At 34.3% G+C, this 12,255-nt stretch overlaps 1 protein-coding gene across 1 annotated transcript; it reads left to right on the forward strand.

Moving 5' to 3' along the window:
- The first annotated feature begins 7,028 nt into the window (after positions 1–7,028).
- LOC110905383 lies at positions 7,029–7,752 on the forward strand. Its single transcript, XM_022151174.2, has 3 exons — positions 7,029–7,188; positions 7,274–7,623; positions 7,715–7,752. Exons 1-3 carry the CDS (start codon positions 7,055–7,057, stop codon positions 7,750–7,752), a joined length of 522 nt encoding a protein of 173 aa, XP_022006866.1. The 5' UTR covers positions 7,029–7,054.
- The last annotated feature ends 4,503 nt before the right edge of the window (positions 7,753–12,255 follow it).

Here is a 12,255-nt window from a genome sequence, read left to right on the forward strand (position 1 = left end):
AAAAGTCTTGTTGGACATGCTCTCAAGTTGACACATCAGTTTTTCTTATGTCACTTGGATTTCTCCTTTTATAGAAAATATAGATAGATTAGTCTAGTCCGATTTCACCGCTTCTGATTGGAAATAGAGGTTTAACCATTTTCCGGTGTGAATGATAATGAATTACCAATAGGGAAATGCTTTAGCAGTATCTTGGTGATTTTTTTAGGGAAGGTCATCGGTTGAAGTCTCGTTTGCGATAAAATGTTATGTGTAAGGCAAATGTTTTAATACAGTATGGCCTTCGGGCGGTGTGTTTCCTCTAGAATTGGTGACGAGTCGAATCACCAGTGTTATTTGCAATCAAAGATGTGGATGGCCTTTTGCCTATGATGTACCCAGGAGACCGGACTTTTTAAACGTTCTAAAAAAAGAATGATAGTGAATTACAATGGTCATAAATGAATATGGATTGTATAGTTTTTCAAGGGCTATTTGGTCTTTTCACTTTAAGCTTCAAAACGAAATAAACACTTATAACAACTATTGACACCTTCCTTTCTTATTTTCTTTCACATGTCGTCTTCACGTGAAAGAAACGTCATTGATGGCACTATTCTAAGCAACAAACTTCCTCATATTTTCCAATAGTTTTGTATGTAATTTTTACAATCTTTTATTTTATTTTGAATTATCTTTTCTCGTTCGATTCCACACTTTCTGTTAAATTGACCAATATTTTTAGAAGATTGAACTTCAAAAGTCAAGCATTATGTTATCAACCATACAACTCATCACCATAACGCGTGCAATGTTGATCTTTCATCTCAAGTGCGGTACATGTTATGGCTCTTTTGTGTTGGGTCGTGCCTTCTACCTCGTGCACTTACATGAATGCGGCAAGAGTAACTTGTGTCTTTTTTTCACGAGAAAGCGATTATTGAACAAAAAGTTCTATACACGACAATTATTCAATAGTTAACATACGCCCATTTATATGAGTCAAATTTACGTCAACAATGAGTTGACATTGGAATTTTAGAGAAGAATGTCACTATGTTACATAGAGTCAGTCAACTATGAAACTACCATCAACATAAACACTTATGTGAAGCTATTAAAGTAAAAGCCACATGTCACTTTATTAAGATGCCTATAAAAGGTTCACTATGTAAGGCTAGAGGGTGTCGGATGGAGCCCCTAGGGCCTTTATCAGGACACGTCAGCGCCACCTAGGATCCACGTCAGCCAGGAGACTTTATAACGCCCTCCTTTAACTTGCAGGGTGTGGGATAAAACCCCATAGTAAACAAAATTAAAAAAAAGGAACTGATTGGATGAAATCAGGTGGGCCCCACTCGATCATGCCAATGGCGCTCGTTACCATGGTGAAGCCGGGCCTATAGCGCCCCGTCGTAATCCGCTCGGTGTGTGTGTGTGTGGGGGGGGGGGGGGTTGGCGCCATAGCGGCTGAGTTGGCAGGGGTGGCACCCCCACACCCTCCGGCCTAACAGTGTTCAAACTTAAAGAAAATATAAAATAATCATCGTATAAAAAACCGAAAGGATCTAGTTTTGTTGACAGAATATGTAGGAAAATCATTCAAAAAAATAAAATAAAATAACAATTTTATTAAACTATAATCGGATTACAATGCAGAAAAAAAGAACAAAACAAAAATAAAATACAATATAGAATCTAAACAAAGACTAAGAACAGATTACAAAGAAATAAAGAAAATAAACAAAGACTAAGAACATATTACAAAGAAATAAAGAAAATACAGAATACAAAGATGACTGAGTCATGTGATGAACACGCTTTCCTTAAAATAGATTTTGGGCCACCCAGGTGAACTTGTATGTTTCTCAGGATACAATAGCCAAAGTAGGTTGTACTGTATAAGCAATCACCTTAAAAACTACCTTGAACAAGAGTGTGAAGTAATGCAAAATTAGGAATATCGTTTGCTGTTTGTGGGTGATATTCAGACCATGCGAAATCAAATGTTTGTTGTGTGTTTTCACTAGACTCAAAGTCTTGTATATATGAACCAAAAAGTCTAGTAAAATTAAAGTCTGAGTTTAATTCAGAGTTTAATTGTAATGAACTTATTGATCAAACCTAGCCAGTGAGAAATCGAAAAATCTTGACCACACCAGTTATGAGCCAAGCCACAGACCCGAGCCGTACACAAAAAAATAAAGGCGGGGATCTAAGCGGTTGTGTGCCATCAAAACGCCACATTACGCCCATTGCCCTCGTCCCAGTCCCGGTCTTGTGCCCAGGCGTCAGCGCACGTTATGCCATATTATGCCCATTGCCCTCCTGGCTGCCACTAGGTGTGACTTATCACATAGGAATACATTCCTCTAGAGAATTCTACTAATAAACCAACGAATGATTTATCTCTCCACCAATGTGGAAAAACACAATTTCTCATAACATTAACGTTTCACCACACAACATTAAACCTTTGATCTCTTATACATCTTAGCTTATAATTATATAATTATTATGTTAATCACAAATATAATTGTTAACTATTATGAATTAGCATCATATGTGTGCATTTGCCTGTTGTAACATGTGCAGAGAAGGTTTCATGGACTTATCACATAGTTCGCCCGATGTATAATTCCAGTTCGTCTTTCTTTCATGTTCCGATAAGGGTCAGGGACGAACTGTGCATTTTTCTCTTTAAAAGGGGCAATGATGATGAATGTCTGATCGTCTGAGTGAATCGGGGGTTGAGATTTACTCAATCTTGGCGGGGTAATTTTCCGGTGTTATATACATTTAATGCCGCCATGATTATTGCAGCCATGGAGGTATTATCGTATCCGTATCCGTACTGATTGATTTTTTACAGATCTGAGCCTCATTTTCTCCTTTAACGATTTTATTTTTCCTTGATTACACACCAATCTGATTATACCTTTTTTTATTTTTTATTTCTGGTGTAGGAAAATGGTTTAGCTTTGCCTGGGCATTGTTCTGATTAGTTGGGAGTGTGTGACGGTCGGCGGCTCCAAGTTTTTCTAGGTATATCTATTGTTTGCTTTTCTTCCCTGATTTCTTTTTGCTTTAGCAAACAACATCCATCTGCTTTCATATTTTGGTTTTTCTTTGCTTTTGCATATACCAATGAAATGTTATTTGAAGCATGTTTACTTGGCTATTTTTTTTTAGCTTTTTTAGTTTTCCAGTAAGTTTTAATGTGGTGATTTAGGTATGTGATGTTGAGAGTTTTGTGATGACATTTTTGGGAAAGTAAGGTTTTCGAGATTTATGTTGGGGTGCTTGCTTGGCTATTTGAGAATGCTTGTACAATTGGCTTGAAATATAATCAGTTTCAATCTTTCTTTATTACCCGGATCTCATACCCGACACCCGAACCGAGTATATAGGGTCTGCCTTCGGTTCTTACTGTCACGACCCCCGACCCCATCCTGGCCGGAATCGGTGCCGTGAGCAGTCCAGTGGTACCGGTGGTTATTTTTGAAAAACGTTGCAGCGGAATTTTCATCAGGACCGTGAGTTAGGAAAATATCAGAGTTTAGAAACACCGGATTTTATTTAAATAGATGGAATAAATTCCATTTTTACAAAGGTAGCTTTTAATAAAAACAATATTTCTTAATTTGATTTAATTAATAAGCCACTTCTTGAAGTCTTTCAGTGCCGGATTCAATTCTTACTCCCATCTACTGTAATTACCTGAAATGCATTTTAAAAAAAGGTTTTGTCAGCGGGAAATACTGAGTGAGTTCATTCAGGTTTTAGGAAATGACCCATATTTATAAAATTACAGCATAAGAGCGATTACAATGATTCTTATCTTATTTTTATCTGGCTTTCTGTCACAATGGTGACAAGTCACAATGGTGACGATGGTCATACCACTATTAGGTCAATGAACTCTAATAGTGACGTTCCTCCCTAGTTGGTCAATGAAACTAACCGGGAGAAATAGTAATGTGCACAATACCCCACTAACCAATAAATCAAGATATCCACGACTTAGTCCCTGTAATTATAACACTTTGAAAATAATTTGGAGTATTGTAAAACAGTTGATAAAAAGAGAGTGACTCACATTGCAGATTTAACGAGCAAGATATAAGCCTTACTGATTAGCCTTGATTATTCCTAATTTAACAATAATGCACACACACAAACGGGTTGGTAACTAATTCAGCAGTTACGTCAATTCACAAGATCAAACCTTCACATCGATTAACAAGTGCGATACTTAATAATTCAATCGGATTCACAACGAATAACAGAGCATAGTCCGAATTCGAACAGCACTCAAATATTCAAGTCGAAATCACGACGAATAATCAAAGTACAAGCTCAATTTGAGCAGCACTCGGACAATCGTTGGATAGTTATAATCGATCGGACGTTGAATCGTAATAGCGATCGAGTTATTTCCCTGATTGCGGCAGCGTTTCGAGGTGTGTGTGTTTGGGTATTAGAAGAAGTATAACTCGACGTCAATTTGGAATTTGAGCGTCGTTTTTGTGCCCAGAAGCAAGTCCCGAAGCCTGCTATTTATACACGAATTTGCTCCTGCTTACGGACCGTAAGCCTGAGCCCTTACGGTCCGTAAGGGACACCTATAATTCTTTGGCTTGCCCCCCACGGGACTAGCCCTGATGAGTCAACAGTTTTGGCCAATAGAATTCAAACAACGATTTATTAAGATAATCGTCAACTAGGTTTTACCCCCCTTAAGTTTTAGGGGCCCTGATCCTGATTCCGATTGTTCTAAAAATTTTAGGGTTTGTGAAGAATCACTTGGGTGTCTCAATTAGGGCTTTCTTCTGGGATAATTATTACCCTAATTATTGATTTTTTTGTGAGAGTTGTTACACTTACATATGTGATTGCTCGGGTTTCGGTTCGGGTGTCGGGTATGAGACAACGACATACTATATCTAAAATTTGGGCATGACCCGTTCGTACTACGAGCGACCCGAAACCGCTGTGGTTTCAAAAAAATGTACTAAACCGTTGTGGTTTCAAGAAACGACAATCCAAACCGGCCGGACCCACCAGTTTGGCCGTTTGAACGATTGTTTTTCTTCAAGAATTTTAATATGTGTTAAAAGAGTTTTAAAATGATAAAAGATGGTTCGTGATTATAAAGCGTATTTTAAAAAGGTTTAATAGTCGGTCGAGGTCTAATAGCTGGTCCAGTTTATACTTTATACTTCCCGTTCCAAGTGTCAAACCAGACCGAACTGTTGAATCGCCAAACCGCAAAACACAAACCGTTTGGATCTCAAATCGGCCGACTTGCTTTAGTTTGGGTTGTTCAATCAGTTTCAATAGTTTTGGACACCACTAGATGGAACTTAGCCTATTATCTTGATTTTAGTTTGTTTAGTTTTTGTATTATCTTTAAAATGATATTTTTCACAATTCTTTACTTTATTTTTTGTTTACATATATATTGATGACATGTGTAACAACTATCTGCAAATAGAATTTTAGATCTCAAAGTTTGACTGATAGTAGACTTTAAACTTCCATTAAAACCAGGTCAAAGTCTTAGTTTCTTTTCATAGTTTTTTTAACTTTGATTTATAATTTATTTTATGTTCCCTAATTCATTGTCCACATGGATACACCCGAACCGAAACCCGAGCAATCACATATGTAAGAACCGAAGGCAGACCCTATATACTCGGTTCGAGTGTCGAGTATGAGATCCGGGTAATAAAGAAAGATCGAAACTGATTATATTTCAAGCCAATTGTTCTACAATCTCAATGCTTTGTCAAGCCAATTGTTCTACAATATCACCATTTTTTACCTTCATTTATGTTCTATATTTTTTCACTGGTTATGTCTCATAGAGTGAACATATGTATCAGTTTGTATACGAAACCTGTTTTTAACCTCAACCGAAACTGACTATAAAACCTGTCCCAGTTTCAAACCATGCCGCCAGTTTGATACCGGTTCAAAAACTCTGTTAAAACCCGGTTAAAAATGGTTTCAAACCACAACCACAACGATCCTTTTAACAGTTTGGGAAAGAACCTGTTTTGAGCATTTTTTTAATTTTTAGAATTCTGTTTATTTTTTATTTATATAATTTTTTGAATTGTTTTTTATATTTTTTATATTTATATCCGTATATATTTTAAAATTCGGTTTTGGTTGGTTTTTAGCCGGTTTTTTTTTGCCAAAAAAGGGTTTTTTAACCGGTTTAAACTGTTTTTTTTAAATCAGTTTTGGTTTCCGAACCAGTATATAAACCGCCGGTTTGGTTTGGATTTGAAAATGGTTTTAAAAAACCAGTTGTCTGTTGGTGTTATTGAGGTGTATGATATTGAGGTGTATGAGTGTCTGGGACGCCCTCTCCCGCCCTACTTAAGCTACGTCCATGTTTGACTTGACCCGTTTTGACCTATGATTAGTTGTTACTTTTTATTGCTAACTAAATCTGGCTCCCCGTGATGAAAAATCTTTGATCCGCCACTTAGGACCGCTTTATAGAACCCCCTTACTTGGAAGCTTACCTTAACAATTTGTGATTAGCAAAAAAAAAAAAATAACATGAACAGATACTACACTAGAATTTAGTGTCAAAGCAAACATCACATAATGTGCATTCCTGTAGGTGTTCAGACATTGTTAAATGAAGTACTTAAATGAAACTAGAGTTGAATATATGAATTAGTTTGTGTCCCCCAGACGAAGCAGATAACAACGATCCACTAATCACACTACAAGAACTGAAATCACCAACTCTCCCAAAGTATGAGGTAACTACCTTATTTCAACACAAGTATACACATCAATAGTATTACTAATTTATTAGCATCTTCCATCTGTGCACCTATGTAGCCTAAAAGTTGCCCATATGCTATTTATTTCAACATAAGTATATACAACAGTTATACCATGGTAGTTATGTAGATAGAAAAACAATTTTCACAGCTTTAAACCTTTAAGTGGAACACTATTTCATTGATCTATATGTGTTTATTACCATAATAACATGAGTATATATACTTTGATCCAGGGAGTAACCCGCTTCAGGTGTCGTTCATGGATGGAAAACATCGATATAAATCGCAGTTGGTACTACGTCCATTGCTCTACGTGCGATGAGAAAGTATATCCGGAAGAAGACGGAGAACTTCACTTCGTTTGCAAAGACTGTGAGGATGTCACGCCGATATTCAAGTATAATTTCCTTCAATTACCTATGTATACAAACAATAATCCTGTTAAAAAACCTAACATCGTCCAACCCTTTATGTGTTTACAGGTATAGTGTTAACGCCGTTATTAACAATTCTACCAAAGCCATAGAGGTCGTTTTCTTCAACGAAGGAATGGAAGCACTCTTGAAGATAACCTGCAAAGACCTCATAACAAAGCATGGTTGCACTGATCCCAAAAAGCTGCCCCAACAAATGGCATCAATGATAGGCAAGTCAAAGATCATGCACCTATTACTCAAAAAGGAAAACAATGTGGTGGTAACAAATGTCTCGGAATCAGAGACAACTGTACAAGTCGATTCACCGGCTCAACATGTCACGTCCTCAGCCTTGCCTCTAGCAACGCCGAATCTGAAGGCCAACAAGTTCAAACGTCCGTACGTTGAGTCAGGAGGTAAGTTACATTATATCTAATACTTAGTCACATAACAATGAAATAAAACCTCTGTTACTAATGTAATCTTACTGTTACTTATTACTCACAGAATCAACTCAGTACGCCAAAAAAACGCACGAGGACTAATTGACGACTAGGCAGCGAGAAGCATAACCAAGTCATTGCCTCAACGAAGCTTATGTAGATACACAACTTTTGTACAACTTATCCACATAACACACTAGGTGTTAGTATGATAAGTTGTAAACAACTCTAAACTGTTTTGTACATCTTTGATTCCACATAACACACTAGGTATTAGTAAATTGTTTTGTACATCTTTGATATGTAAGTTGGGCAATGTAACTAATGCTATGATATATATATATATATATATATATATAATATGTTAGTTTAGTAGCCAGGTGTGGCCTTTATCCATCCATGTGCATTCACCGGGCTATTTTACTCAAGTTTCTACGCCGTGTTTTTACGCCGCCGCAACGCGCGGCGGGTAACAAACCTAGTTATTAATAAATTTCCAACATAATACAACGGAATTCTCTCCCTCGTCAATCATTCAAATCTATCTATACTATATAATAAAAGAAACCGTTTTAGGGACACTTGTCATCATATTAGGTCATATCTTATGGATAATTATTGTTTTAGTTTAATATCTTCTAATTAGTTATAGATAACTCTCATACTAAATATTATTTCATTTAATATTTTATAGATAATCTTTTCTAATTAATTAAAAAAAAGGAACTGATTGGATGAAATCAGGTGGGCCCCACTCGATCATGCCAATGGCGCTCGTTACCATGGTGAAGCCGGGCCTATAGCGCCCCGTCGTAATCCGCTCGGTGTGTGTGTGTGTGGGGGGGGGGGGGGTGGCGCCATAGCGGCTGAGTTGGCAGGGGTGGCACCCCCACACCCTCCGGCCTAACAGTGTTCAAACTTAAAGAAAATATAAAATAATAATCGTATAAAAAACCGAAAGGATCTAGTTTTGTTGACAGAATATGTAGGAAAACCATTCAAAAAATAAAATAAAATAACAATTTTATTAAACTATAATCGGATTACAATGCAGAAAAAAAGAACAAAACAAAAATAAAATACAATATAGAATCTAAACAAAGACTAAGAACAGATTACAAAGAAATAAAGAAAATAAACAAAGACTAAGAACATATTACAAAGAAATAAAGAAAATACAGAATACAAAGATGACTGAGTCATGTGATGAACACGCTTCCTTTAAAATAGATTTTGGGCCACCCAGATGAACTTGTATGTTTCTCAGGATACAATAGCCAAAGTAGGTTGTAGTGTATAAGCAATCACCTTAAAAACTACCTTGAACAAGAGTGTGAAGTAATGCAAAATTAGGAATATCGTTTTGGTGTTTGTGGGTGATATTCAGACCATGCGAAATCAAATGTTTGTTGTGTGTTTTCACTAGACTCAAAGTCTTGTATATATGAACCAAAAAGTCTAGTAAAATTAAAGTCTGAGTTTAATTCAGAGTTTAATTGTAATGAACTTATTGATCAAACCTAGCCAGTGAGAAATCGAAAAATCTTGACCACACCAGTTAACTGAGCCAAGCCACAGACCCGAGCCGTACACAAAAAAATAAAGGCGGGGATCTAAGCGGTTGTGCGCCATCAAAACGCCACATTACGCCTATTGCCCTCGTCCCAGTCCTGGTCTCGTGCCCAGGCGTCAGCGCACGTTATGCCATATTATGCCCATTGCCCTCCTGGCTGCCACTAGGTGTGACTTATCACATAGGAATACATTCCTCTAGAGAATTCTACTAATAAACCAACGAATGATTTATCTCTCCACCAATGTGAAAAAACACAATTTCTCATAACATTAATGTTTCACCACACAACATTAAACCTTTGATCTCTTATTCATCTTAGCTTATAATTATATAATTATTATGTTAATCACAAATATAATTATTATTAATAAATTTCCAACATAATACAACGAAAAATTTAAGCATTCTCTCCCTCGTCAATCATTCAAATCTATCTATACTATATAATAAAAGAAACCATTTTAGGGACACTTGTCATCATATTAGGTCATATCTTATGGATAATTATTGTTTTAGTTTAATATCTTCTAATTAGTTATAGATAACTCTCATACTAAATATTATTTCATTTAATATTTTATAGATAATTATTATTTAGTTTAATCTTTTCTAATTAATTATAGATAACCCTCCTACTAAATATTATTAATGAGTAAACTGCCAAAATAGTCCCTGAGGTTTGGTCACTTTTGCCACTTTAGTCTAAAACTTAAACCTTTTGAATCTGGGTCCCTGTGGTTTCAATTTTGTTGCCATTTTCATACAAAATCACAATATGATCAGATTTTTCAGTTAACATTTATCTTTTTTGTTTTTTTTTCCTCCTTTTAATGAAGGGCAAAATGGTTAAATTTTAGATTTTGCTTTTGAATGAAAATGACAACAAAATTAAAACCACATGGGTCCAGAAGTGACAAAATTGACCAAACATCAGTGACCATTTTAGTAATTTACTCTGTTATTAATTTAAGATATTTTAAATGACCAAATTATTTATCAACAAAACCAAACTTTTTATTAACATATTATTTATTTTTATTTTCATTATTAAAAAATTATTATATCGATTTTATTACATAATTTTTGATAAATTGTATATAACTTTCAATATTACTTTATATATAAAATTAGATTTATTACGGGTTTTTTAAATATAATTTATATTTTATCACTCAAATGACTGATTATTTGCTTCTTGAATAGCATATTTGACCACCGTTTCTTCTTTTCAATAATCATCTCCGCAATCACCATATTTGTCGCGTAACGAGTATATTCATTAGTTTTTTAAAATATAATTTTCTTTATTTGGTATATAAAATTATATTTATTCAAGCTGTATAATACACGAGGGGTTTTTAAAGATGTAACTTTTTTTATTATTTGGTAAACAATATTCTATTTATTCAACCCGTGCAATACACGTACACGTGGTTTTAAAGATATAACTTTTTTTTTATTATTTGGTTTATAAAATTACATTTATTCAACCCGTACAATATGGTTGTTATAAATGTAATTTTTTATTACTTAATATCTAAAAATGATATTTATTCAACCCGTGCAATAAAGGAGGTTTTTAAATATATATTGTTTTACTAGTATTAAGCCCCTGCGTTGCAGCGATTATTGTAAAATTGCGTCAAGTAGTACCAATGCTATACCACTGTCAGCAACCACCAACACCGGAAAAGCTTGCAAAAACAAATTAAATAAAAACGAAAAAATAAAGTCGAGCGAAAAGTAGACGTAAAATCTTTGAATCACGAATGCTCGTTGCAGAGAAATTAAACCAAAAGTAAAACATAGAAAAAAATAACTAAGTCAATTCAGGACCCGCGCGTTGGTCGAACTTGTTAAACGGAGAAAAATAGATGTGCTGCGACGGGCCAATCAAACGGGAAAAAATATACGAAAAAAATGTTGAACCTCACACGCACGTTGCGGTGTATTAACTCACAAAATTTAGAATGAAACGAAAAACTTGGGAAAGATGATAAGTATGGTGGACCAATATTGAAAATAAAAAGAGTTGGTATTAAATTGCAAAAGATAAAAAAATATTGGGTTAAAAGTAAAAACAAACAAAGGGTCTAAATTGCAAAATTGAATTTGTTTATTAATCTTAGATAGATATAAGGATAAAAATAAATGATATCTATATATTAGCTATTAATATTAATATTAAAAGAAATTTATAAAATAATTATAAATAAAATTTATGAAGTTGAAGGAGAGAATGACATGTGACATTATTTGGAGTCTTTTATTATAAGTTAGATTATTTAATATATAAAATTCATTTATTCAACCCGTGTAATACACGGGGTTATAACCTAGTTAGCATTATAAAAACTTTATAACATTATATTTGCAACTTTTAAGAAACATTTTGTATTTAGATTTTTAATATATTTTTATTTTGTGATTTTAGAAAAAGAAATGTTATATATTTTTATACAATTTTTAAAAGGTTTAGAATTTTTATTTTATGTTTCAAAAAAAAATTTGCTTCTTTTTTTATTAAAATTTTATCTTAAAAGATACGTTTTACTAGAAAAAAACTTTGCGTTTTTCTTTTTATATTCTTAAGAAACAATAACTAAAATATAGAATATTAAAGGTATCTTTTATTAAAAAAAGACAAATAATAAATGTTAAGAAAATAAAAAAATTATCTTTGTTAAAAACAAACTAAATAAAATACTAAAAATAAAATAGGGAAAACACAAATTCTAAAAGTTAAAAGATGTATTTTGTATAAAGGGTTATTAGATTTTATCACCATTAACTATTGTCTATTGATCGCTGCCACCCCAACTATCACTTTGACGCCCTTCACCCCCAACTTAACACTTAGTGTGTTTTGTCACCACGTCGTTAACTGATCACTAATTTTTGATCCAGTTACTACACTTTTTGGGGTGTCATAGGGATCTTGGGAAGGTTTTAGTGATCTTAGGACACCCCCAAAAGTATAATAACAAGATCAAAAGTTAGTGATATGGTGACAGAACACACTAAGTGTT

Source organism: Helianthus annuus, chromosome 14 (genome assembly GCF_002127325.2).
Source record: "Helianthus annuus cultivar XRQ/B chromosome 14, HanXRQr2.0-SUNRISE, whole genome shotgun sequence".
In the NCBI taxonomy this organism is placed as follows: Eukaryota; Viridiplantae; Streptophyta; class Magnoliopsida; order Asterales; family Asteraceae; genus Helianthus; species Helianthus annuus.

Excerpts from the sequence above, each read along its gene's own strand:
- LOC110905383 (XM_022151174.2), top strand. The coding sequence starts at position 7,055 with ATGGAAAACATCGATATAAATCGCAGTTGGTACTACGTCCATTGCTCT. Across the intron at positions 7,189-7,273 it reads GATGTCACGCCGATATTCAA|GTATAGTGTTAACGCCGTTA; the intron begins GTATAATTTCCT and ends ATGTGTTTACAG. Across the intron at positions 7,624-7,714 it reads TCCGTACGTTGAGTCAGGAG|AATCAACTCAGTACGCCAAA; the intron begins GTAAGTTACATT and ends TATTACTCACAG.